This window comes from Thermothelomyces heterothallicus, assembly GCF_042370625.1.
Source record: "Thermothelomyces heterothallicus CBS 202.75 unplaced genomic scaffold P884_scaffold_1, whole genome shotgun sequence".
NCBI lineage: Eukaryota > Fungi > Ascomycota > Sordariomycetes > Sordariales > Chaetomiaceae > Thermothelomyces > Thermothelomyces heterothallicus.
The window spans coordinates 2,050,167-2,076,646 of NW_027192562.1; the positions used below are offsets into that span (position 1 = coordinate 2,050,167).

Here is a 26,480-nt window from a genome sequence, read left to right on the forward strand (position 1 = left end):
GAGCTTGAACCCCCTCCCCCCACCCTTGGTCTTACACTGGGTCTACTGGACATCGCCACCTGCCCCTCGCCAATCCCAATCCGCGATTGGAAGAGTGGGAGGGACTCCTCCAACCCTCCTTTCCGCGCGCCTGCGCCGCCTAGACCGGTCCTTGCCTTTGGGTAAGTCGAGTCAATCTGGCAAACAATCCGAATCTTCGTCTTCGTCCTCGTCCTCTCCTGTGCCTGACGCCGACCACCCCCGTGCCGCTGCCCGGATTAGTCGCCGCCATGGCCGACTCCGAATCGATCCATGATGTGCCGGCAACGCCCCCGAGCACCACGGTCTCGGACCGTGCCCCGATCGGCGAACTGGGGGTCGGAAACAGACCAGAGCCGCAGCTGAAAAAGCGGGATAGACTGCTACGCGGCCTGCAGCGCATGTCGTCGTCGCCCTCTCTAAACCGCTCCGGCCGCTCCCGGTCCGCAAGCAGCCCCTACAGCCTGAGCGGCACGCTCTCGTGCGCCAGCCTGGCTTCAACCTCCTCCCCGTTTGGCCAGCCGAGTGTCAGCTCCTACTTTTCACAGCCGTCTGGCGCGGCAAGCTCTAGCGCCCAGACCTCGATCCCAACCAGTCCCATCGCCGAGAGGCCCGGTCAGGAAGCTCGGGAGGCATTGGAATCGGTTCTTGCCGCTCGGCCAGTCGGCTGTGCTACGCCCGCTCGGCCAACAATTTCCCTGCCGCCAAACGTCAGGAAGAAGACGACCACATTCAACCTCTGGGCTGACATGCCCCGCGAGCTCAAGATATATGTCCTCTCGTTCCTGAGGCCCAAGGAACTCGTTCGGATCTCCAGGGTCTCCCGCGAGTTTCACCAGATGTGCTTCGATGGTCAACTGTGGACATGCCTCGACGCATCCGAGTTCTACAGGGAAATTCCCGCAGAGTCGCTGGCAAACATCATTGTCTCGGCCGGGCCGTTCGTGAAGGACCTCAACCTCAGGGGCTGCCTCCAGATGGAACACTACCAACGGGCCGAGGTCATGGTAAAGGCGTGCCGCAATCTCATCAACGCCACTCTGGAGGGATGCCGAAACTTTAAGCGCTCAACCCTGCATAGCCTGTTGAAGGCCAACGCGAAGCTGGCCCACCTGAATCTCACCGGCCTGCCCGCGGTGAACAATGCCACCTGCAAGATCGTGGCCAACTCTTGCCCGCAGCTCGAGACGTTCAATGTCTCGTGGTGCAAGCACATGGACGCCCGAGGGATCAAGTTCGTGGTTGAAGCGTGTCCGAAACTGAAGGACCTTCGAGCGGGCGAGATCAAGGGGTTCCACATCCCCGACGTTGCCGAGGCCCTCTTCCGCACGAACAATCTCGAGCGGCTCGTCCTCGCCGGCTGCGACGACCTAACCGACACGGCCCTGCAAATCATGATGCACGGCTCTGATCCGGAAATCGATTACCTGACCGGCCGCCCGATGGTTCCGCCCCGCAAGCTCCGCCACCTCGATCTCACCCGCTGCCTGCGTCTCACCGACGCTGGCGTCAAGGCCCTCGGTTACGCCGTCCCGAACCTCGAGGGCCTCCAGCTCTCGGGCGTCACTAACCTCACCGACGCCGCCCTCGAGCCGATTCTCGCTTCCGCGCCGCGCCTAACCCACCTCGAATTGGAAGATATTGCGCAGCTCACCAACTCCCTCCTAACCCAACACCTCGCCAAGAGCCCCTGCACGGCTCGGCTCCAGCACCTCAGCGTCAGCTATTGCGAGAACCTCAGCGACGTCGGTATGCTCCCCGTAATACGCGCCTGCACGCGCCTGCGATCCGTCTACATGGACAACACCCGCGTCAGCGACCTCGTCCTCGCCGAAGCCGCCGCCATGGTCCGCAGACGCTGCCCCCGCCCTGCCAGCAAAGGTGCTCTCCCGACGGTCAGTCTCAGCCTGGTCGTCTACGACTGCCCCAACATCACCTGGACCGGCGTGCGCGAGGTCCTCAGCCGAAACACCGAGGCTCCCTGCCCGCCCGCCGCCGTCGTACGCGACGACCAGGACGGCAAAGGCGAAGAGGTCCTCACCAGCAGCGCCGCCGTCACTAGCACCCACACCCTCGACCCTGATTCTGTGGTCTCTGGCGACGGTCACCACGGTCGTCCGGCATTCGCCGTGCCCGAGAAGGACCGCCTCCTCCCAGCCGAGGTCATCGGTCTGAAATGCTTCCACGGCTGGCAGATGACGGTCGACGAGCACACCAAGAGGGTGCTGAGGGGCGACGGGCCGGCTGCCAGGCGGCTGGAGCGGAAGTGGGCAGATTTCATGCAGGCCAACGAGGAGGCCGGGGCCGGCGGTGCGGGGGGCTGGAGGAGGAGGCGACGGGCGAGGGAGGCGCAGATGGCGCATGACGAGGAAGGCGGGGATGGTGGGATGGGTGCCGCCGGTGCGAACGATGCCGCGGCTTGGGGGGGGAGAAGAAGGAGAGCGAGGACGACGGGATGTACTGTCATGTGATCCTGTCTTTTCCTCTTCATCCCTCTCTCTTCTTCTTTTCTTTCTTGTTACCTGGGTTTGTTTTCGTTGGGCTTACTAAGGCCTGAGTCGCTGACCTCGGGAAGGCTGAGCATGGCTGGCGAGGTCTGTCGTCCAGATGGTTTCACGCATGGATGGATGTGATCTTTTTTTTTTTTCCCGGGTTAGCAACAAGGAAACGGAACACGCGGAGTTTAAGAAGGCGCATGGACTGGACTTGTTTCCCTTTCTTTTTTTTTCTTCTTCTTTTTTTTTTCAAGCATATCTTGGCTTATTTTGGCTTTTCAGGCGCCTCACTAGCATTGGATTACAAGCATGACAACGAGCATTGAAATTTGCCTGAATTTTTGGCCCTACTTTGGCTGGTGGAGGCTGGCGGCTGTGCAGAAAGGTAGACCTCCTCTTGTGCTAAACCTCCCTAGGTCCCTTCGGACCAGGAAGCACCCCAGCTACATGCCTTTATTGCCTGATGCAGCACTCCATGAACCGTTTACCTATGTTCAGAGGCTACGTCAGCTCTTGTGCGGTACTTTGCCAGTAGGTAACCGTGCCTGACCTCGGCCGGCATTGACACCAAGCCTTCCTAGAGACAAGAACCCAGCCCTTACGTGAGATCTCGGTTCAAGCATCGGAGGATTGGTGGCGCGTACAGCTTTGTGGAAGTATTATAGAAAACTACGACGTCACCGCTTGCTTGCTTGCTTGCTTGCTTGCTCGAGAAAAGTTGAAAGTTTTCGAAGGAATAACGCTTGACGCTTCGCCGTCGAGTCGATTCACTAATTATCAGGAAGGTTGGTGGGTGCTTTCTTCTCTCTTTCCCTTTCTCTTTCGGTTCGATCTCGCGTTTTCTTGCCTTCCATTCATTCTGTCGCTCCTTCCCTCGCCCCCTCCGCTCCTTTCGGTTTCTCCCCAGATGGAGCGTATTGATATAGCTTAGTTATCCACTCAATGTTTAGCTCCTCTGTCCGATGAGATTACAGCATTGTTCTTTTCTCGTTGGATGAAATACACTATGCTCGTGATGGTAGGGCACCAGAAGGGGCAGAGACCCATTCATGTTTGGCCACCGCTGTGTCTTGGGGCATTCAGCCGATCTCAATGGATTGGCCAGGTTCCCTATCAGCAGAACCGAAGGCCTTGTTGCTTAGCAGCGCGGTGTTTGGCCCCTTTCGGAGACTCGAGCGCTGTCGGGGGCTCCATGAGCCATCTATGGCATAATGTGGCGACCGCAGCTCAATGAAAGATCTTTTGGAAGCCATGTATCGCCAACCGCCTGCTTGATTTTCACTTGCCATAAAGCATTGGACGGCCTCGCCAAAATCATGGAGCATCATGATTAAAAAGCTGAGCTACCTGACTGCCTGCCAAGCCTTGACCTCGTGCTGTCTTGTGACCTCCTCATGTTCCATGGCTGGGGAAAAGCATCTTCCCTCGAATCAGAAGCATAACAAACTACCATCTGGAAGACCTAGCTCGGCTCCGGCCAAATGCGTTTTGATCGAGTGGTTCTCCATTCGGTTAAGGTGCATCAGAACAGCGTCATGGCAGCGTCCAGAGGACGCTCTGATGTGCTATTCTCCCTAACTTGAAGAAAACGCCAGCCTCTCGGGGCGGCTAGTAGCATTACGCGGGCGGGCCAATCGATGAGTCTCACTCTGAAGCCAATACTTGATCAGTCACCCAACGGGAGACAACAATTTCGTGACGCCAACAAGACGGCTACAACCGGTCGGAAACCACGACCGTGTGCCGCGGGGTTGTCGGTTTACAAAAGTTCGAGTGGCTGTGAGATGCAGGGACTTCGCAGTCGGGCATCTCTGGATCCGGTACGCGCAACGGGGGGCAGCGGCGTCGAGTCGCACAGCAGATTTGTATCCTGAGTGGGTATGTTCGTCCCCCACAAAATGGGAAAGACATAAACTCCTTGGCTGTAGGCGGTTTTCATGGCTCGGCATGAGTGAAGCGTGCGGCGTGGGACTGATGGCACCAACACCCCGCGACAGGAACCAGCCTATGCCGGCATCCGAGGCTCGAAATCACTCCCAGGGGGATAGGTATGGGAGTCACGGGGACCCTCTGAGGGGATGCATTCACAGGGAAGGCTGCACGGGGGTATATGTGGTTCAGGGATGCAGAGGGGGACTAGGAAATGGGGACTTTAAGCATAGTGAGCATGGAGATGACTGCACGTCCCCCACGGATGCCGCCGGACGGGCAACTGGCCACTCAACCACACGCTGTTGGCCTTCGCCAAGCCATGCTAAGGATACGGAGGACAACGGCGGGATGGAAAACCAACTCGCAACGATTGACATGAGACTGAATTACACGGAGCACTGGTCGCCCAGAGTGCCATGGCGGAAGGCCGGTCGTCGATTCGTTTAAACCAAGGGCAGAGCCAATGACCGAGCCAATGACCGTCCGGCCCGTGTCAATTGGGTCAAACCCCGCCGGGAGGTTGTTGCGGTCAATGTGGGATGGGACGCCCCGTCACAGCCAGAAGATGTTCATTGATCGTCTCCCACCCGCTGATTGAGGACGGGTTGCCTTCGCAGGGCGACGCTCTCTGGCGCTTCGGGTGGGTAAAAACGCACCTCCTTAGAATGCATGCAATAAAGCGAGGCCGGTAGGAGAGCGTTCTCGACGATCATTAGAGAGGGTAAGTGACTGCTGTAATCTGTACAAAAGTATGGGAGAGATTGACGGCACTACTTGTAGAACATGGAGGAGGCCCTAGTCAGATCGGCCATCGGACAAGAAAAACGAAATGCGCCGTAAGACGTGCCGGCTTGAGCTCTGATTGACTAACAGCCAGTTGCGACAACTCCGATCGCGGGTCTTAGGTGATCTGCTGCTTCTGTGTCCGCGGAAAATCATGAGGTTGGGGAGACGCAGGTAGTTGTGCAGTTGTACGTCCGTACACAGTAATTAGTACGCAGTATGGAGGACACAGGATACGGCCAGGGCCGCTGAGGGAATCGAACCCCACAAAATACGGCTCGAGCGAGCACACTCAGATCAGGGCTCAAGCGGGGCGGACCAGCGAGGGTGGGCAGCCTACCTACTACTCAACGGGCCAGCTGAGTGCAACCTGCAGACACCCGCTGGCGCAATGGACGGGAAGGAAAGCTCGCAGCTCGGTTCCACGTCCCATAGCTCGCTCTTGGAAACGACAGGGCACTGCCGGGAAGGTGCTGCTCTCCGCATAGAGTTTATGTACCTGTACATGCGGTTGTTCAGACAACCCGAGCAATTAGTCTGAAATTTACACCACACTCGATCCGTACCCTAAGTCATACATGTAGTGTACATACCTTGGTACATACATGTAGTATGGAAAGGAACCCCACCAACCGTTTTACGGAGGAGGCGGGCTCGGGCCCATCAAGGGTAGCTGAAAACGGTCGGTGCAGTACTAAAATCAATTCTCACTTGAAAGGGAATTAACTTGGTCGAAACCAATCGTCCTTACTGACGCCTTTTGGAAAAACACCCCTCAAAAAAGGTGTAGTTTGGGTTGCCACCTTACGCGTCTAGGAGATCGTGGATTGGTAGGAAGGCATGGGACACACGTCGTCTTGTCGCAATACTTCGAACTTTGGACTACCCTGCGGTTAGTTATTGCCTGGCTGGCCGTTCCTTGCCCTGCCCAAGCCCAGCGACCCCTCTTTTTTTTTTTTTTACCTTCCTGCAAACTCGCACCCTCCTTCCTTCCACCATAACCAGCCTCCATCCCATGTGGTGAACTACAGTTTCGACTCAACCTCCACATCCTCTCCAACTCCCCACCTTTTCTCTACACCCTTTCTCGCCCCCCCTCCTCGAACTCCTTCTCCGCGCCCTTGCAATCGCCGCCCGAATCCTCGCCCTGCGGCCCTTTTTAATCCAGCCACAGGTTGTTTCAAGCATTGTGGCCTGCCGCGCGCAATCCAGAGCCCCGCTCTTAGTTGTCGGAGTGGCACAGAACCACCACCACCCTGCCCACCGCCTGCTGCAAAAGGTACGTGCATTCTGCCCCGCCATCGGCCGGAAGAGCGTCGTGGCGCGCACCGCTTTCTTCCTTCTGTATCTTGCTCCTGCCTCCTTCGCACAAAAAGGGCAAGCGGGAAAGAGAGCGACTCCGTTGCCAGGTTCGCATGGTGTTTCCTGCTCTTCTGCCGGCGACCCGACTTGATTTCTTTGTTTGGGGCTCCTCGTGGCGCATTTTTCGGACGCGACGAATCGTTCGACGCAAGCCAACTAACCCAACTCTCCGCCGTAGCCCCGAACTTCCACCACATCTTTCCTCCCTCCACAGTCCCTTTGCCACCCATTCTCGAATCCGCAAGCGATCCATAAGCGTCTGCGTCTCTTTAACCTGTCACGCTTCCGCTGCAACAGTCGTCATCTTCGATCGAGATGTCAGCACCGAAAGACACCAACCCCCCCAATGGGTCCGACCTTCCGGAGACCATGGAGCAGCTCAATCTCGGCGAGAACGAGCAGCGCCTTGGGCCGGACGGAGAGCCTGCGCCCAAAACGGATGAGGAGTATGCCCAAACTCAGCTGACTCTGCGGGCCATCGTGTCGTCGAAAGAGGCCGGCGTGATCATTGGGAAGGGCGGAAAGAACGTCGCCGACTTGCGTGAGGAAACCGGTGTCAAGGCCGGCGTCAGCAAGGTTGTCCAGGGCGTCTACGACCGTGTCCTGACAATCTCCGGTGGCTGCGAGGCCATCTCGAGAGCCTATTCTCTTGTTGCCCGGTCGCTGTTGGAAGGCGCTCCCACCATGGGTATGGGCGGCGTCATACAGAACAATGGCACCCACCGTACGGCCCCCACAACACGAGATTTTGATTTTTCATCCTTGATTTTTTTTCGCTTTTTCCCCTTGATAAAACACCGCTGACCGCTGACATAGCAATCAAGTTGCTCATCTCTCATAACCAGATGGGTACCATCATTGGCAGGCAAGGCCTCAAGATCAAGCACATCCAGGATGTGTCCGGGGTGCGCATGGTGGCTCAGAAGGAAATGCTGCCGCAGTCGACCGAGCGGATAGTCGAAGTCCAGGGCACGCCTGAGGGCATCCAGCGTGCTGTCTGGGAGATCTGCAAGTGCCTGGTGGACGATTGGCAGCGGGGTACCGGCACCGTACTGTACAACCCCGTCGTGAGGACCCAAGGCGTCGGTGCGCCGGGGATTTCCGGGGGAAGTAGCTACATGCAAGACAGAGCCCCGTACGGTGGCTCTCGTGTGACGCGGACAGGCAACGGCGCTGACTTCAGCGGCGGCGGATCCCGACCTTACACTCGCCGTTCGGACTCTGATCCTGCCGCTCGCGGCCCGCCGACTCACGACGAGAACGGCGAGGAGATCCAGACGCAGAACATCAGCATCCCGGCCGACATGGTTGGCTGCATCATTGGCCGTGCTGGCTCCAAGATAAGTGAGATCCGCAAAACGTCGGGAGCCCGCATCTCCATCGCAAAGGTGAGTGACGGATGGCTCTTTCTCCCATTTCCAGAAACACCCGGGTGTGAGCTGTCATTGACTAAGAAACGACAGGCTGCTCATGATGAGACGGGAGAGCGGATGTTCACCATCATGGGCTCGGCGAAGGCCAATGAGACGGCGCTTTTCCTCCTCTACGAGAACCTTGAGGCGGAGAAGATGCGCCGCCAACAACAGGCCGCCCAGGCGTCCGAATAGAGCGCGGACGAGGGCCGACGGAATTACAGACTGTAACAAATTTTGGACGTGTTGTAACCGTTGAAATTGTGCGAGTGGGATTCAGCAATTGGCCAGCCAACGCCTTCCAGGGTATATTTTTCCCTCCTGGTTTGGGCGGGATCTGGCAGCCCCTCGTTACGGATCATTTTCCAGATCTGGCTGCCGCAAGGCGTTATTATTCGACGGAAGGGATGATGCGACGACAAATTTCTTAACCCAAAAAAAAAAACAATCCCGCCAGATTCTTCTCTCTTCATTTCCTTCTTCTCGGGCCGAATCCCTTCCCCATGCTAACCTCTTATTCCGGGAGCATTCGACGAGCTGCTCGTACGCCAGCTATCGCGCCGACGCGATGGAATGGTTAGGGGCTTGCTGCTCTCGAGCTATTTGAGGGCCACGAGCAGGGCGACATCGCCGGGGCGAGGCGCTAGACCTGAACCCTAACGAGTCTGTCTGCGCCATACGCCCCTCGAGAATCATCTTACCGACCCGATCCCCAGTCCACGTCCACTCTCCTTTGCTCATCTTAACGCATCCTCATGCCGCCCGTTTTCACTTCGAACACTCGTCCCTCTCCTCATCGACGATTGGACGTCTCCCAGCATCCTCATACCCACCGGATTGGAAGTCTATCCGGCCTGGAGCACTCTTGGCGCTCGAGCAAGGAGTTTACAGTACCCTGTAAACTGCGCGGCCAAGCCCCGTCGTTAACCCCATCTCAATCGGGGTACGAGCTTCATCGACCTGATATCAACAGATCTTACGGCGGGTGTCTCAAAGACACATATAGGCGGAGGCAGGGCGGACTACAATATATGAGTATCATTATGAGTCTAGGTTTCTGCTTGCTCTGCAATGGCTTTGATTGGTGTGGCGCAATGCACAATTGCCCCTACTGAACAGTTGTCTCGGTTCGCATCTCTCTGTCGCCGTAGTAAACCGTGATTACATGCTCCAGAAAATGATTTTTTTTGGAGACGGCGAAATGATCTCATGCCGTCGCTTTGCCTCCCTGACGTCTTCACTGTCTTCACCGCGGTGTCCGGGAGGTGTCCGAGGGATGGGTACAGTTGCTGCAGTTCGAGCTTACACGTCTTTTGATTTCCTTTCTCGGTTGGCGCCATTCCCAACATTGGCACTCCACAGGGCGGACACAGTAACTACCGCCACGGCGGCTAGGCGACCCGCCAGAACGGCCCGGAGATTAGCGCGGCCCACGTTTTGGGGGGGGGGAAGGGGAGGGGCGGGGCGGTATCCCGCCATGGGGAAATCTGGAGCGCCCAGCTCCGAAAAGCCAGGGTGGCCGAATGCCAAACATTCCTTCCTTCAACACAGGTACCCTACCCACTAGACCCAGGGCATCCCACTCGTTGCCTACCCTGGTATTCTACTTTCCCAGGAACCAAGCACACTCCTTTGCCCCTTCTTTCTGCTTCTGCTACACTCCTCAGGTTCACCTACTCCTCTGAACACTTTCGCTGTTCCCTTGTCCTGATTTGAGCGCTACTGCCTTCTGAGCCGAGTCGTCAAGGTTCTCGGCCACATTTCCGCACTTCCCCAACACCCAGCCGCGACCTGCAATGGCTCGCACAAAGCAGGCCACGCCTCTTCGGCTCGAGCCGTTCTCCGAGTATTCGGGCAGACACGATCGCACGCCGCAGATCAGAGAAGCCAGTGCGACTCAAACGATGGCGGAAATGGCCAACGGCAAGGTCAATGGCCAGGCTCCGCTCAAAGACCCCGCGCCTCGCGCCGAGGCCAAGACACCTGCTGCCACAGGCGCAAAGAAGGAGACCGGCATTGTCACCCTCATCATCGACGTCGCCGGCATCTACGCCTCCTTGTGAGTCCCCTAGCCCTCGGTCTCGGCCCCCCCCCCCCCCCCCCCCCCCCCCAAACTTGTCTCTCAGTACAACCTCCAACTAATGCCTTTATCTTGCCGCCTACATAGCCTCACGTGGGCCTACCTGCAAGAAAAGCTCACCACCACTACCTACGGGCCCGCCTCGTCTCCGGAACGCTTCAAGTTCCCCGTCTTCCTGCTCACGATCCAGTCGCTCTTTGCCTTCCTCGCCGGAAAGCTCTTCTCCGTGGCGACGACACCGCGCGGCCAGCCCTCGCCGCCCTTGATCCCCAACCGCCAGATCCTCTTCCCGCTCCTCCTGGTCGCCTTCACTAACGCCCTCGCCGCCCCCTTCGGCTATGCCGCCCTCGCCCACATCGACTACATCACCTACATCCTGGCCAAGAGCTGCAAGCTGCTGCCCGTCATGTTCCTGCACATCACCGTCTTCCGCAAGCGCTACCCGCTGTACAAGTACCTCGTCGTCGCGGCCGTGACGTGCGGCGTCGCCGTCTTCACGCTGCACTCGGGCAGCAGCCGCGCCAAGCACGGGGCCGCGCCGAGCCACAGCGGCCAGACCGCCTGGGGCATGCTGCTGCTCGGCATCAACCTGCTGTTTGACGGGCTGACCAACAGCACGCAGGACTACATCTTCCAGAACTGGAGGGGTTACACGGGCCCGCAGATGATGGCCGCCAACAACCTGCTCGGCTCCGTTCTGACGGGCGGCTACCTGCTCCTGAGCCCCTGGCTGGTGACGACGCCTGTCGGGGAGTGGTTCGGCATGGACGTGACGGGCGGTGGGGCCGGCGAACTGAAGGCGGCATTGGGATTCCTCGCGAGGCACCCGGCCGTTTGGAGGGATGTGTTGGGATTCGCGCTCTGCGGGTGCGTCGGGCAGGTGTTTATCTGTGAGTCCTTTGCCTCTTTTTTTTTTTTTTTCCCTTTACCCCTACCCCATCCTCTCCTGTTTTGATGGGCGGCGCCGGGACCCCAAACTGACGGTTTAACTGTAGTCCACACGCTCTCCACCTTCTCGTCTGTCCTGCTTGTCACCGTCACCGTCACCCGCAAGATGTTCACCATGATCCTCAGCGTCATCGCTTTCGGCCACCGCCTCTCACAGATGCAGTGGCTCGGTGTCGCCTTGGTCTTCGGCGGCATTGGTGTTGAAGCGCAGATTGCGCGGCGGGAGAAACTGGCCAAGGAGGCGGCCAAGAAGGCCAAAACGCAATAACCGCGCCCCGGTTCAGACGTGCCCCATATACTTGTATATATATATATATAAGGCTCTGATTCTGGTATATAAAGTTCTGGTAAACCTAGATAGACTTGGGTCAGTCCTATTCTATTCTTTCAGTGGCTACTCGGTTAGAATACAATGGTAAAGGCATGGAGGGTGAAGGATTATGTCCATTTCTGATATAACCATTATCATGAATGACCTCTCTCGCGTCATGCGCTGTTGTTAATGATATTGAGCGTAGATGAGAGGGAAACAGCATCGCTCTCACCAAGCCCATCGGACTCTTCGCGACCCATACATAAGATAGTTAGTCGACATCGGCCGAGGATATTCAGCGGCAGGCAACAACTCAGCTACTTTTTACACGCAACGAGAAGGCATCCGTTTATCCGTAGCTTGTCCACCCTCAAGTAACATCCGTAGACAGCGTGTTCCCAACGAGACTGTGCAAGGTATGATGCGTACATATATGATAAATTCGTAGCCTGACGGCCGTCCCCTATCCTATGCTATCTACTCCTTTCCCCCAAAATTAAAAGATTACCTGATGCACCACCCCTTGCCAACCGTTCCGTTTCCTCGGCCGCTCCTGCAAGACTCCAGGGGGGGAAAATATCAATAGCTTCCTGTGCGACTCCTTCCGCCGCATTTTTTTCGTGCCCCCCCAAACCCACATTTCTGCAGGCTCATATCATACCCGTGCTCTCTTAATATTATACATTTCGCCTAAGTGACAGGGAAAGAAAACAACGTGTGACTGTAGTTGGCAATCAACGAAAGGCGAGCAGGACCCCCACCCCTCCCCCCACCAAAAAAAAAGAAAAAAAAATGGAGCACTCCAAAACCCCGTAGCGCCTCGTAACCCGGCAATGCGCACGCTTTTAATCGCCAGAAACGATGACCAACCCTCTGAAATGGACAAAGGAAAGCATCGTGTTAGCACCCAATGGTGAGGTGCTGTACAGATCTTGTTTGAATGGCCAATACCGGTGATTCGTTCGAGGATCAGAGCATCTCGTCGATGGATCGCACAATCGGTGTTTCACCCTTGGTAGGTGGACTTCGTGGGTCCGCAATCTGCGTCGGCCGACCAAACGGGTGGAGAGGGTCACGCGGGAACATGGTCTCCCGCGGGGAGAACAGCCCTTCCCTAGGTGTCGGCGGGATCTCGACGAATTGCACCCCCGTCAGCTCTGAAAGTGATTGATGAATAGGATTGTTCGTCATTGCCTCTGCGCGCGGTGACATCAGGGCCACATCGTCCGGAAAACTTGGGACGACTGCCACTGGCCGCTCTGGGGCCGGCGACTCCTTGGTAACTGCTGGCTTCGGCGGCGCAGCCAGGTTGAGTGAGGTGAACCCTAAGGTACCCTGTTTCGAGCCGAACCTGTGCGCACCGAATCCCGGAGACGGTGGCGGTTTCGAGAACGGGTCAGAAGGGGGAAACCCAGGGGACATCGGTGGTCGGGACAACTCGGGCGGAGCGAGCTTAGGAGACGGCGGTGGCTTCGGCAGCGATAGGGAAGTCGGCTTCGGCGATGGCGGACGTGCCGGCGAAATTGTAAACCCACCAAGCCCTGGCGCGGACGGGGGCTTCGAGAGCGAAAAGCTGCCAAATCCGGGAGATGGCGGGGGCTTTGACAAGGTGAAGCCGCCCAACCCTGGTGATGGTGGGGTTCTCGAGATCGAGAGGGAGGGGGGAGGCGCCAACTCGGTTGGCTTAGGCGCAACCAAGGAATCGAGATTGAAGCGGCCGTATTTCCCCGGATCAGACTCGTCCTCCTTTTCTGACCATGAGAAGCTCGAGGGAGCCGACGACGGGCCTGGAGAGATTGGCTCTCCCCGATTGGGAGTCGAATTGCCCCGTGCCCTGTTGGGGCTCTTATCGCGGCTCACGGAATTGGACGTCGGGCCATCGGCGGGTAGTGGTGCGGTGAGCGGCTCCTTTGATGCCACCTCGATGTTGTCTGCTGACATGGTCGCCCTATGAGTAGGACTTCTTCCTGGCCTCGCCTTCGAGCCTGCACCAGGCGCGAGTCTCCTCTTCGCAACCTCCTTCTGAAAGTCTTGTAGGCAATACATCAACTTCATGTTGGGGCTGATCCACCGACTCTTTCCCTGGGCCGCATAGTATGCGTCATTGACGCTCAGCTCGGGGTTTTGATAGATGCCGTAGGCAATGATCAGGCTGGCCGATCTGCTGGCGCCTTGTTGGCAATGGACTAGGACCTTCTTCCCCTCTCTTGTGCGTTTGTCAATTGTCTCGCAAAGCGTCATTAAGTCCTTTGAGATATCGGTATTATGATCCCAGGGCATGTGGATGTACTCGGGTTCCTTGAGCGGTTGCGCTTTCGGCGTCGTCGGTGTGTCGCCCGAAGCGTTGTCGGGGAGATACTCGAAGGCCGTGGCGAAACTGTCAGTCGTCGCCGCAGTCTCGGGAACCGGCGACTCTTCGGCAGATCTCTCTTTGGTCTCCGGAGATTGACGGTTAGCCGAGGCAGTCTTGAAGGGGTTGCTGACTTCGCGGGCCACGTTGATAACCACATCAAAGCGGGCCGCCTCTTCTGCGGTCGGTTCGAGGTAAAGGTAGACATTATCGCCGTATATGGCAATGGGGCCGTCTGGGTACCCGGGTGACTTCTGGTCTTCGTTGTTTTCTATCTCGTGATAGGGCTCCGAATCAAAAGGGATCCGGTTTGCGATTTGAGTGCGTATCGGGGATTCCTCCTCCCTGATTGCCGAGCTTCCCCCGGCGTCATCGGCTGGTCGCGACGGGCGAAAGAAGGACGACAGCCCCGTCTCGTTTCGCTCTAGTACCGTCGGTATTGTCATTCCCCCGGCCGGGCCGAAAGTCGCGGACCGTAGACCCGAGAGCATCTGCGGCGTCGACGTCGAGTGCTTCAGGGCGCGGCGCTGCAGGATGGGAGCAACCGTTGGGGAATTCGGAATCTCAAGAGTGGTGCGCGTGATGAGATCGGAAGAGTGCGTCTTGAGGCTGAGCTGGCTAGGCTTTCGTTTCATGGGAGCAATCTTGGGCTTGATGAATGAGGGCGAGGCGGGCTCCGAGAGTAATGACGAGGAGGTCGATGGCGGGTGAATTGAGAGGCCCTTCATATTCTTGAGCCTCCTGGGCCCAGGTGAAGTCATGGGTCGATCTCGGTTCGGGTCAGAAACCGTCAGCCTGGCCATGCCAGACAGGCCCCCGATCGACGTCGGCGCAAAGCTCGGAAGCTGCGCGAGGTTGACGGGAGAATCGGGAGACGAGGACGGAGAAGGGTCCGACAGGTCAGATGAATCCGCGATCGATAATGTGGTCGTTGGAGAGGAGTCAGCAGACTCGGTCGTCTGTGTCGATGTGCTGTCATTGTGCCTATGGATGGATTCCGACGGCAAAGCCCCAGGCTGTATCCCCCCCGGCTGTGAAGCACCACCCATCTTTGCGCCCTCCATGACCAGCTTGGGATTAACAATGGTGACAGGGTTCGACTGGTCCATGTCCGCAATCCCACTGTCAACCTGATAGACCGACATTATTGAGGGTATTTGGTCCTCAAACAACCGTCGTGCTACGGCAGAAGGCATATTTGGCGGCTTGGAAAAGACAGCAGCTGCGGTCACTTCCTTGGCTGGGCAACAATGCGCGGTCTAGCCTCCTCGTGCTTCGATCCGCCACAGCCACGTCCTGCCCCGGAATGGGTTGGCCGCCGGGTCTTGTGGCCTCCTGACCGTATGATAGTCGCTAAGGAAGGCGGGGGAGGCAACGATGAGTTAATGCCAAACGCGCTGCCAAAGGTAAGAATAAATGATATCTCGACGCAGGAGGGAGATCCGTGGCGAGAGAACCAGAGACAACAGTCGGGCCAAGCGGGACAGCACTGCTGAATCCTGGATGAACCGCACCGATGTTCTGGGTCGAGCAAGAAGAGAATCCACGAGCTTCCTAGAGAAAATGGCAATCCGATATGTGTCCTCTCTGAGCCGAACTGACGGGCAGAGGCAGCGATTTCTGCTGACGCGGCGACCCAGAGACGCGGTCGGGAACCACAATGGGCGGAGAACCTGAGACGATTGAGCGCCTGGCGGAGGCTGGGGTTCGGTCTCAAGGGACGAAGCGTGGAGAGACTGCGGCGCAGCCGAGCGGGGGTCTCCACGGGGGGAAGAATGGGCAGACAAGAAAAAAAAATGAGGGAAGGCAGAAAAGCGGCCAGCTAGCAGGCGGCGTAGGCGTCAATACATGGCCTAGTCGTCTGGTCTCGTTCGGCCTCGTTCGTGTGGGGAGGCAGGAGCTCGCTGGACCAGGAGTTGAGGGCGACCGGGGAGCGGGTTGCGTTTGTGTACGGACGTAGACTTGGCTGGTTTGGCAAGTCAGAACAGCGGGGGCCCCTTTGTTTCGAACTCTGGAGAGCCGAGTATGGTTCTCGGCCGATGCCACGATCCCGTTCCGGGGCTGGGTCCTGAGTTTCGTCCCTTTCGATGGGAGATGTTGGGATAGAGACGGGAAGAAAAAAGAAGAGAATGTGGAAGGAGAGAAAATGATGGAGAATTGGCTGGCCGGAAGTTGCAAGGATAGGCGCGAAACCAGGACGGGACGGGCGCCGAGCAACAGAGCAGGAAAGAGAGATGCAGAAAGCACAAGCGCTGAAGGAGGGGTGGCAGCTCCACGTCTCCAGAGGCCAAATTTGGGCAGGATGGGGGAACTGGAAGGCAGGAGGGGACCCAGGGCAACTGAAGGCAGAACAGCCTGCAGGCCAAGCCTGCAGGCGCTCCAAAACACTCGCGCAGGCCCGCTTCGAACCCCCGGCTTGGTCCTCGAGAGCATGGGGGCGCCTTCGGCGGAAGAGCCACTCGTCTGCGACCAGCTCGCCTCCGCCCTCGCTTTCGTGCAGGGATTGCGACGACCGTCTGCCAATGGTAGCTCTTTGCGCAGCACCCCACCACTTGCGCTGGATGCTGGCGGCTAGCCCCCTTTGCGAATTGCTTGCTTTCAAACTAACTACCCAAGGCTAAAAATAGACGTCATGACCGACGAGAAGCAAATTTGGTCGGCATTGCCCATTGGAGGGGGGGGCTCGGCTTGCACTGCATTTGGCCAATCAGCCTCGCAGCCAGTGTTGGGCGGCCCTTATCCTCTGCAGCTCTTCAGAGTTTGGCTTGATCCTTCGAGCTCCGGCCGAAAAAAAAAAAAAAAAAAAAAAAAAAAAAAAAAAGAGAGAGAGAGAGAGAGAGAGAGAGAGAAAGAAATGGGGAAGAGGGGGGGGGGGGGGCGGAAGCTGAGTGACTCGATGTTACAGAGAGGCTTTCTGATTCTGACAAGGCCGACTTCAGCAAATTGAGTAGCTCCACACGTCACACATCACTTTGTTCCAAACTCTACTACGTAAATCAAAATGACACGAATGCCCCCAGCGCACATCTCCTTAACTACACTACAATTGTTGGGGATAACTAGCTCCATTGTCCAGCACGCTCAAGGGACTTGTGCTCTTGTTGTTAGCCACTGCGACGAGTTTTATAGCGGTCGCGTTCCCGGATTTGCCTTTCCGTAGTGTTCTCAGCACATTTCTTGGTAACGTCGAAAGTTGCTCTTCAATCGCCCGGCCAGAGGCGCCGAAAGCTTTTATCACCCGATGCTTAACATAACAGCTTTTATGAGATCTGGGACCGTTTACTAATTACTCCGTCCACCATTTGCATTAGTGCAGACCAGCGCCTCGATCATTAACAATGACAAAACTCTTCAAGACCCAGAACCGAGTACCGCCTCGCCGCCGCTCGTTTGGAGGAATGGCAGGGGAATTTGGCCGACACAGCTGACCGGCAGGTTCGTGCCCTTTGGCTGCCCCGATCTGGAGGACCCGAAAGACAGGCCATCCCGTCTATTCTCGGGCTTTTCAAGATCTTTGTTGTGGCTTCTCAAGCCGAGTCCTGCTCGTTAGTTCTTCCGCCCTGGCCCCCGCTTCCCTTCTCCTCTGAGCATCTGCAGTAAGCGACGGGGGTTTTGTGATCCCAGAGCTGCGTGTTTGCTGGGCTTCCTTGACCTTGGTGCTCTGCGCCATTTTTAATTGGACGGCCAGAACCTGAAACGAGCCAGAGTGAAGAAGTGGAGAGCCGGCAGGAACATGGCACGTGCACCCGCAGCGCACTGAAATCTCGCTTGTTTTGAGGGTGGACACGGTGGGGCGTCCTCCAGCTCCTGCTGCGAAGCGACTGCCCTCCGCCCAAACCAATGACGATGATGCCGGAAGGGTGATGGAGGAACTCAACACGTCAAGCGCAGAGCCGCACTCCGCGAGGGATGGGCCTTTTCAACTCTTGCCAGCAAGGCAATCCAATCTCAGTTGATATACGGAGCCGTCAGTTGTCGCATGCCGCATGCTCTGTGGGCAGAGTTCACCTTGTACACGCGCTAGAACCGGTGCCAAGCGGCATCGATCGTTGTCTTGAGTATAACCCCTGAAAGCAGCGTACATTGGCGGTTGACAGGAGACGAGCTGGAAAAAATAAAACAAATGATAATAATAATCATAATAATAATGAAAAATAAAGCTCGATACCAGAATTCAGGTGTATCCACCCGTTCAATATGTTAAACTTCCAGCTGCTCCGTCCAGGACAACCCCACAACGTCCGCTTGCCGTTGAACGGAACTCTGTGAAGGTCTGAGGAGATGTAGCTTACTCTCCCACCGCTTCGACATAATCTTCGGCCTTGAAGCAATCACGTCGCTGCCAGTACGAAGCCTCTCGAAAGTGCCGCAAGTATCGCTCGAGGAAAGGCAGGAGCTCTGGACTCTTAAAACTGTCGATCCCTTGACAGGGACGCTGATTCTGGCGTCTGTGCTTCATCATCGTCGCGAAACTTAACTTACAGCCGGATACTGTGTCTCGTCCCCCTACTTTCCCCCACTTAAGACGACGACAAGGAATCGGACATTCGACCTCAGTCACATTCATTGTTGGTCTCGATCTCAATGCTACCGCCAAGAACGGATTCCAGCATCATTGTTTCAGTAGCAAGTTACGGGCATTTCTTCGTCTCTCAAGCCGTCCTGTTTCCACGATGTTTCACGAGGGTTCGACAGCGACCGTATATATTCCGGGATTATTATATGTCTGGATTATATATACAATCTGGAGAGATTAGTGTACACTCGAACAAAGCCGGGGCTAGTCCGTAGATCGAACGAAACAAAGAAGAAACGAACCTTTTGCTTGGCTTATTGACTACGGTACACTAATAAAGCAGTGCAGCTCCCGAGGAAAATCTTGACGGTCGGTACCAGCGAAGCAGGCATGTCCGAGCTGGGCTGCTGTCGATACCTCGACCCCTCACTACTTGTTAACCTGTTGGACACCTCGCTTTTGTTTGCAGTGGCTGCAGTGTATGAACTCATCGATGGATCAGATCACCCGGAGTGTACGAGCAAATTGGCCTCATTCGCCAATGGCTGTCGGAGACTCTCAGAGACTCGAAGGGAAAAAATGTTAAACCGTCGGGATTATTCAGTTCTGGTGCCCTGCCCCATCCTCTTCTCCTGGCGAAACCCCCCCGGCACAGCGCGAAACCCCGGTCTGGCGACTCCTTCATTCTGTTAGCGACAGGGTTTGCACACAGGGGGCGTTCGCTTGCCGCAACTCACCACATCCGGAGTACGGAATGTCAGACTGCGCAAAACAAGAGGCAAAACACCAGAGACAGTTCGGCTAGTATCCTTAGTCCGGAGCACCTATGGAGCAGTTTCAACAACCCCGGCGTTTCGACTGGGCCCAGTCTTGAATGTATGTATGGATGTGTATGCGCGCGCGTTCCCAGATGACTGTCATAATTATTGGCGGCCCCGCAACCCTTCCGGCCATCTCCAACGACCATGGCTGCATGCCCCGAATGCGTTTTCTAGAGAAGGATAGCGGGGCGAGATGCGGCACCCGGCGCTCTGCATATGCAAACTCTCCCACTGCTCTTCGGCCTCGCCTAGCGTGGCTGTCTGAACCGACCAGCACATTTGGTTGATTGTATATTTTTTTCCCCCCCTTCGCAGAGTCCGCGTCGAAGAGATTGACGACGTGGGGGAGATGGGCAACATTTGGCGAGTTGGGTGACAGCCGGGGCCGCGCGCATGACTGTTGTGTGTGGATGATGCCCAAAGGAGGAATCGGTTAAGTACTTTTACCTAAGGTAGTGTAGAATCATTCTGCAAGCCTAAAGTATTCCTGAAGTGGTGCCGACAGCTCAGCGTACTTTAAGTGACCTCCGCTACATTCGCTTTCAACAGCCTGGCAATAACTTGTATGATCCACATCTTTTCTCCTCTGTAAGCATTCATTTAGCATTTGCTACCTGATGCAGCAGGCTGCGGTCTTTGCTTTGTCCTCCGCGATTTCTCGGGACATTGACAGGATGTTACCGATGTTGCACTGCATGACCTTGGATTCGCGGGTTGTGGGGCACCGTTTTTGTCAGGTACCTCCCAATTACTGGTTGGCGCATTGGCCGCCCGCCACTGACCGTTGTCCACGCATTCAACCGCATTCGGGTCTCCTGGCGCAAACACCGGCTGATCACCGCATGGTCTCCCCGCCTGAAAACGACCTTCTTGTGTTTCTCTTCATACCACTCACTCTCAAGCCTCACTGCGACACCTCTTATCCAACTCTGAAGTGCCCTGCTTTTGAGAGATTCTCGGTTGTGTCCTTACCGTTGGCCTGCCCCTGCTCTTTACAACACAGACCCCTTTTTTTGTTTGCCCTGTCGCTAGTAGAGGTCGGGTACATAACATACCGCTCACTGGCTGCTCGCTCGCAATTTCTTGCACCCGACTCCTCGAACGCTCGACGCGCAAACCCAGGCATCGTTGCTGATGCAGCTTTTCAACAACCTAACCAATGCACCTGATTTCCAAGTCTGGACAATAGAGAAACCTCTTTTCCAAGCACGAGACCAGACGCTCGGTTTGAAACTAGGAACCGAGCGGCGCATTTCGACACGTTCAGGCCAGCATTGAGCAGTTGTGCGCGTGGTTGTGGATCCCCGAAGCACGGGGCACTTCGCACCCGCCCCCCTCCCCCCCCCCAAAAACAACATGGCCTCGACCAGGTTCGCAGCTAGTTCCTGGGCCCTCTCCTCCCTGGATTACTCCAGCACCAACCCTCAGCCCCTGGAGCCGACGCCGACCAACAACGAGACGCACGACAACAACATATTGGATGCGCATCGCCAGAACCACAACTCTTCCAAGCTCCCCGCATTTCGCTTTGCCGATTTGAGGAAAGACCGCATCTCGTTGCCGTCGCTGCACCAGCGCACCCCACTCGCACCCGTTCTGTCGCAAACCGTCGCAGTTGATCCTCCCGAGCCCACTCGGCGCATCCCTGAATCGTCGCATAGCAATAGCCTCCACCGCACCACCAGCACTCCGACTCTCCCGGATCGCCCGGCCGCACTTGAATCGAACCAAAACGGCGCTGCCGCCCCGAGGACTCGTTCCTTCAAGATCCGCTTTTCCTCGCCCGAATCCGCGTCCGCCAACGCACCAGTCGACTCAAAGCGCCCAGTCTCCTTTCCAGAGACGCAGAAGCATCCCAGCGGCACGTCCGCGACCCAGTCGCAACCGGCAGCTGTCGCCGCCCCCGCAATCAAACGCCGCCTGACGGAGAGCGCGATCCAGGAGTCGGCACAGGGTCGGCGGGAACTGCTATTACCAAAAACCCTCGAGTCCGTGAAATTGGACAACGAGAAGTCTTGCCCCCCGGTGTCCTACAAGCTACCCGTGACGGCTAGCGCCGAGAGCCCCTCGAGTGGGCGCGCCGTCGTTCTCCCCATAAGATCGTCCCGGTCTTCGGGGTCCCGCAAGAGCGTCATCCTTGATATGCCCACACGTCACATGTCGGGAGATTCTTACCAGGGGGAAGCCCCAGACAACAACAGCCAGCGCGACCGCGCATTACGGGCCCTCGAAGGCCAACGCGACGAAGGCATCTCGCACCTTACTCCCGCCGAGTCCGGAGAGATGACTACAACTACCGATAACGACAATACAGCGGACATCTTTATGAAGATTGCCGGGGAGGACCCGGCGCCTCGGGCGTCAGAGAGACAGGAGGCACACCCGGAGACAGGCTCGACTGTAAGTTTGTGTTCCCAAGCCTGGCCGATATCATGAACCCCGGTGGCTGACAAGTCCCAGTCACGGATTGTCCGGGTCTCACATCGCCGGCCCTTCTCCACGTCCAGCCCGGCTCAAGATACTGCATCCTCACCACCCCGGCTCTCGCGTCGTCTTTCCGACCAGAGAGAGAGCTCTCGGTCCCGCCAAGTGGCCGATAACCAGACGCCCCCCCAATCCCTGTCACGGGAATCGTCCTATCGCACCCCCGGCCGGGAGAGCCTGCCTCCGATTGCCACGTCGGTTGAGAGCTCAAGCCGTTCCCAGCTGGGCCGGAACTCTTCGCGGCCATCCCCCATCACTCCCAGACAGATTTCCTTCAAGGACTCCTTCGCCGAGAGCAGCTCCGCCTACCAGCGCAGGAGGCAGTCGCTCACGGAGAACAACAATGTTCCGTCGCCCAGGACCGCCCAATACAGGAGCTCCAACCTGGCCGTGACTCAACCACGGACATATCACTCCTCGCCCTTGGTTCCCAAGTCCACAAACGTCCTTGCAGATGGTCAGCAGCATTCTAGCAGCTCCGAAGCCAATCACGCCGTTGAGGGCACAGAGTCCTCTTCGTCAACGGCCGCCCAATCCAGCGTTTGGGATGAGTTGGACGATCTGAAGTCGAGAATTCAGAGGCTAGAATTGACGGGCAAGATGCCGCCATCGCTCGGCGGAGGCGTGACCAGGTCGTCTGACGAGCGGCCGCGAACCGCGACGACAAACGCCACAACCGTCTCGGCCTCCCCCAAGCGCGACCCCAAGGCAGCGGGGTCGTCACAGGCGGAGGGTAACAATAACCAGGGGGCACCCCGTGACGCGCAGCCTTTGCTTATTTCGGCTCTCAGCAAGACCAAGAGCCTGGTGAGCCCAGAGGTGTTCAATGCCATCGAGTCCGCCGCAACCGACGCATTGGCGCTGTCATCAATGATCGGTCCTGTCGGCCAACCAGGTCCCATCTCGAGCAGTGCCAGCGCAGTCGGCGGATACAGTGGGGGCGTCACAGACAGGCAGCTCCGCAAAAAGGCAGAGAGCATTTGCAGGAGCTTGACGGAGCTCTGCCTCGCCCTCGCTGATTCGACGGGGCCGAAGAAGCAGCCCCGGCCGGCCGCGGCCGTCGCCTCCGAGCAGGAAACAGTGGTCAGCCCAACCTCACACCTTGCCGTGGGTGACATGCCCCCATCTCAGAGGCGGCCCAGTGCCATCGCGGAGACGATCGCAAAGGGAAGCACCAGCCCGAGGGCTCCATCATCGCTGGAACAGAAAAGGAAGACGATGCTGGCCAGCATTTCTGTCCCTGTCCCTACAACCCGCTATGTCGCGGCTCCTGCTACGCCGCTGGAGTCGACGGCCGGACGGAAGTCGTCTCTCCTCTTATCCCGCATCCGTCGGCTTGCAACCGAAGAGCCCGAGGAGACGCAGACGCAGATGCAGGCCCAGAGCTCTCAGGCTGGGAGAAGATCGTCATTGCTTTTGAGGTCGAGGAGAAACGGCTCGGAAGAGCCAGAGGAGAACCGTGAAGGGCGAAGGACGTCTCTGCTCCTTCGCACTCGGAAAACCACGAGTGACGCAGAGGAAGAGCCGCGCGCCCGAGTCCCCTCGAGGGCAGTCACCGAGGTGAATAACTTCCACCCTATTTCGCGCGACACCTCCATGCCCGCTGCGAGCGCCCAGACCGCTGCTCCCGAAGGCCCAGCCACCCCCTCAGCCCTTCCGCGTCGCCGGATGATCCCATTGGCGATTGCCACGCGGCTTGCTAGCGCGGTCCCTTCGGCCTCGACGCCGACTACTCCGGCGCGTAGGTACCTCGAGCGCACCTCGCTCCAAGAGCGTAGCACACCTCAAGAAAGAGGCGCCTATCAGGAGCGGGGCTCGTACCTCGAGCGCAGCGCTCAGCAGGAGCGCGCCATCAACACTCTAGCGGAGAGGTTGGCGGAGGAACGAGGACAGCAACAGCAACGACAGCTCTCGCTGGGCCAGGCAACCATGCTTAACAGGAGCGGAAGCCTCGGCCGCCGGACTCGCGAGACCGGCATCCCCAGCCTCCGCTCTGGACTGAGCGGATAGGGTACAGAAGCGCTCTCTTTTTTTTTGGTCTTTGGGAGACACGACGGCGGAGAACAGGTGACGCCGGGACGATTACGAACTTGACGTTTATAACTTTATAGACTTACGACTTGTACTTATCACCGATACATGCATGTTGCAAAGGGGTCGGCACGGCGTTTCTGTCTTTGTTTTCTTTTTCGCATCGCTGGAAATTGGGACGGACGCTTCGCATTCTTAACGGACTGGTGTCTCTTTGCATTCGGCATTTCGGGCATTCCGGCATCAGCATCGTCGTTGCATTTTTTTTGGTGCGCTTTCTCCCTGCCGCTCTCAGGGTATTGGTTTTTTTTTTGTTAGCCCTGCAACGACATGATGCGGGGCGACGGACTGAAGGTCAATCATCGGACATGGCGTCTTGGTTTCGACGGCTGCATACGCAGACATGAAACGCAACATGGGCAAGGAAGGATACGCAACATCTCCAACGGTGGGACGGGGATTGCTTGCGGATGGGGGTGTTATATACCGTTAATGTTTGGATATCGGTATTTTTCACTTGCTTGCCTGCACTTTTTACCTTGTGCATTGGGAGGGTTTCCTCGACGATCCGGCGTCAACAATAAATGGGTGCTGTTGGGCTTTCCCTCGTGTTTTGAACCTTGTATATATGAATCGTTTCTGGGTGGTGTTGGCGGAAGTTCAGCCTTAGTTGGGCGGTCCCTCAGATACCCCAGGAGCTGGAACAGACTCCAGACTCTAAAAGAGACACGGATAATGTGGGACTGAAACAGACCTCCTTTCCAGAAGGTCTGGGTTGAAGCAAACATAATTGATTGCTGAGTTCTTTCCCTACGGAGTTTCGATGGTGATGGCATTTTCGTGAATCAAGATTCTGTCGAAGACATTTGACCTTGTAAGCCGATTCATTCAGAACCCCTCGGTGAGGATATGTGTGATGGTCCGGCATGAGTCACCGGGCTATCCGAGATACGTGACAGTGAGGCCGCTCTCGACCAGCTCACGCAAAATCTGCTACAAAATGCAAGATGGTTTTGAAAGTGCGAAAAAAAAGTGTAGTTCTTCTCTTTCTCACGTGCCCGTTCATCAAAGCAAGCAATCTCCAGGCGCTCAGCTTTAAGGAGAGGGGTTCGTCTTACGGTCGTTCATCACTTTATCTCCAGATTTGTCAAACCAAAAAAACTAACTAGCCTGCAACGCCTTTTTTTTTTTTTTTTTTTTTTTTGGCACCCTATTCATTGAACCCAACCTTAGACGCATTGTCACCCTTGTTAACACGGCAAAAGGGCTCAAACAAAGTGAGCGCCGGCTTCCTGTTTCGTCTCTGTCTTATTACATGCGTAACCATATCCTAACCGCGCAACGCCTGTCTTCGGCAGCAGTAGCAACCAACTCGGGCTCTTGCACATTTTTGGCAACAACAAGAACAAGCCGGCCCTTGTCAACAACCGTTCCGACCTGGGCATCAAAACCCAGGCCGTCGCCCGAATCGGGACAAAAACTCAAAAGACCATTCCCAATCACGCGAAGTACCAGCGTCATTGGCCCTCCTACTACAACCGCAACCAGCGGCGCCTACCCGATGGATCCCACCTCGGCTGATGTCGTCGACGACGCCATCGCAGAGCAGCTTGAGGACAAGGCCGTGTCGTCTGCTTCATCACGACACGGTGGTCGTCGCGGCAGAGACGGCGGCCGGGGCGGCGAACGGGGCAGAGGAAAGCGGGAAGTGGACCTGTCGAAGGCGCTGTCGAGGCTGCTGAGGCACCAGGCGACGAATGCGGGGGTCGAGCTGGATCGGGAAGGCTTCGCCAGGTTAGACAAAGTGGTAAGTTTTACTTATTGGCATTATTTTCCGTTCATTCTTTTCGAGGAGGAATGGAGAAGAGAAGAAAGCGAGAGAGGAAGGAAGAGTACGGGGTGGGATCATATACGACAGTATAATATGCGCGCGCGCGCGAGAGAGAGAGAGAGAGAGAGAGAGAGAGAGAGAGAGGGAGGGAGGGAGAAATGGAGAAAGCACAAGGCCAAAGTTGCTCAACCCGATGATGCTGACAAAACCACCCACACCAAAGCTCCAATGGCCGCCACTCCGGTCCCTTGCGCCCACCTTTTCCGAGATCCTCGACGCGGTCCACAACTCGGAAAAGAAGCGCTTCGCCATCAAGCCGAACCCGGCCACCAACCCGGACCTCGACGAGACCTCCACCGAGCCCTCCCACTGGCTGATCCGCGCCAACCAGGGCCACTCGATCAAGCTCGACAGCGAGCACCTCCTCCGGCCGCTCGCGCTGCCCTCGCCGGCGGGGGGCGGGCTGCCGGAGGGCGCCGTCGCCGTGCCGCCCGTCGTCGTCCACGGGACCTACTTCGCCTTCTGGCCCGCCATCGTCGCCAGCGGCGGGCTCCGGCCCATGGGGCGCAACCACGTGCACTTCAGCACCGGCCTGCCCGAGGACACGGACGCGGGGGTCATCAGCGGGATGCGCCGCGACGCCGAGCTGCTCATCTACGTCGACGTGGCCGCCAGCCTGCGCGACCGCGACCGCGACGGCGGCGGCGGCGGCGGCGGCGGCATCCGCTGGTGGATGAGCGACAACGGCGTCGTCCTGACCGAGGGCGACGCCGACGGCCTCGTCCCGCTCCGCTACTTCAAGGAGGTCGTCGGGCGCCGGCAGGGCGTCGGCCTCCTGTGGAAGGACGGAGAGAAGGTCGCCGACCTGCCCGAGGGGCTGAAGGTGAGGGCGCCACAGGGGAAGAGGGGAGGAGGAGGTGGTGGTGGTGGAGGAGGTGGAGGAAGCAGCGGCGGTGGTGGTGGTGGTAGTGAGGCCGGGAGAAAAGGGAAAGGGAGAGGACGAGGTTAGAGCCAAGGTTAGCTAGGTTAAATGCAGCAGTACGATTCGATTCAGAGCTGAGACATTCATAGCAGCAAACCAAACTATCTGAGGAGGAGGAGAAG

The 26,480-nt window shown here is 57.3% G+C and overlaps 6 protein-coding genes across 6 annotated transcripts; 5 read left to right on the forward strand and 1 right to left on the reverse strand.

The window, feature by feature from the left end:
• Nucleotides 1-269: 269 nt before the first annotated feature.
• Nucleotides 270-2,489, forward strand: P884DRAFT_274206 (uncharacterized protein; the record flags this gene model as incomplete). The annotated part of the gene is made up of 1 exon (XM_069442692.1): nucleotides 270-2,489. One exon carries the CDS (start codon nucleotides 270-272, stop codon nucleotides 2,487-2,489), a length of 2,220 nt encoding a protein of 739 aa, XP_069301920.1.
• A 4,416-nt stretch (nucleotides 2,490-6,905) lies between these two features.
• On the forward strand, nucleotides 6,906-8,197 carry P884DRAFT_188622 (uncharacterized protein; the record flags this gene model as incomplete). The annotated part of the gene is made up of 3 exons (XM_069437376.1): nucleotides 6,906-7,314; nucleotides 7,407-7,978; nucleotides 8,054-8,197. 3 exons carry the CDS (start codon nucleotides 6,906-6,908, stop codon nucleotides 8,195-8,197), a joined length of 1,125 nt encoding a protein of 374 aa, XP_069301921.1.
• A 1,354-nt stretch (nucleotides 8,198-9,551) lies between these two features.
• Nucleotides 9,552-11,459, forward strand: P884DRAFT_234779 (UAA transporter family-domain-containing protein). Its single transcript, XM_069439924.1, has 3 exons — nucleotides 9,552-10,061; nucleotides 10,170-10,972; nucleotides 11,078-11,459. Exons 1-3 carry the CDS (start codon nucleotides 9,799-9,801, stop codon nucleotides 11,296-11,298), a joined length of 1,287 nt encoding a protein of 428 aa, XP_069301922.1. The 5' UTR covers nucleotides 9,552-9,798; the 3' UTR covers nucleotides 11,299-11,459.
• An 853-nt stretch (nucleotides 11,460-12,312) lies between these two features.
• On the reverse strand, nucleotides 12,313-14,838 carry P884DRAFT_188800 (dual specificity phosphatase; the record flags this gene model as incomplete). Its single annotated transcript, XM_069437388.1, has 1 exon — nucleotides 12,313-14,838. One exon carries the CDS (start codon nucleotides 14,836-14,838, stop codon nucleotides 12,313-12,315), a length of 2,526 nt encoding a protein of 841 aa, XP_069301923.1.
• A 5,056-nt stretch (nucleotides 14,839-19,894) lies between these two features.
• P884DRAFT_234785 (uncharacterized protein) lies at nucleotides 19,895-23,524 on the forward strand (the record flags this gene model as incomplete). Its single annotated transcript, XM_069439925.1, has 3 exons — nucleotides 19,895-21,430; nucleotides 21,491-22,138; nucleotides 22,241-23,524. The coding sequence occupies exons 1-3, from the start codon at nucleotides 20,387-20,389 to the stop codon at nucleotides 23,522-23,524; spliced, it is 2,976 nt and encodes a 991-aa protein (XP_069301924.1). The 5' UTR covers nucleotides 19,895-20,386.
• A 1,251-nt stretch (nucleotides 23,525-24,775) lies between these two features.
• P884DRAFT_326397 (KptA family-domain-containing protein) lies at nucleotides 24,776-26,467 on the forward strand (the record flags this gene model as incomplete). Its single annotated transcript, XM_069445473.1, has 3 exons — nucleotides 24,776-25,352; nucleotides 25,600-26,344; nucleotides 26,448-26,467. The coding sequence occupies exons 1-3, from the start codon at nucleotides 24,861-24,863 to the stop codon at nucleotides 26,465-26,467; spliced, it is 1,257 nt and encodes a 418-aa protein (XP_069301925.1). The 5' UTR covers nucleotides 24,776-24,860.
• Between the last annotated feature and the right edge of the window lie 13 nt (nucleotides 26,468-26,480).

Excerpts from the sequence above, each read along its gene's own strand:
- P884DRAFT_234779 (XM_069439924.1), top strand. The coding sequence starts at position 9,799 with ATGGCTCGCACAAAGCAGGCCACGCCTCTTCGGCTCGAGCCGTTCTCC. Across the intron at positions 10,062-10,169 it reads GCCGGCATCTACGCCTCCTT|CCTCACGTGGGCCTACCTGC; the intron begins GTGAGTCCCCTA and ends CCGCCTACATAG. Across the intron at positions 10,973-11,077 it reads CGTCGGGCAGGTGTTTATCT|TCCACACGCTCTCCACCTTC; the intron begins GTGAGTCCTTTG and ends GTTTAACTGTAG.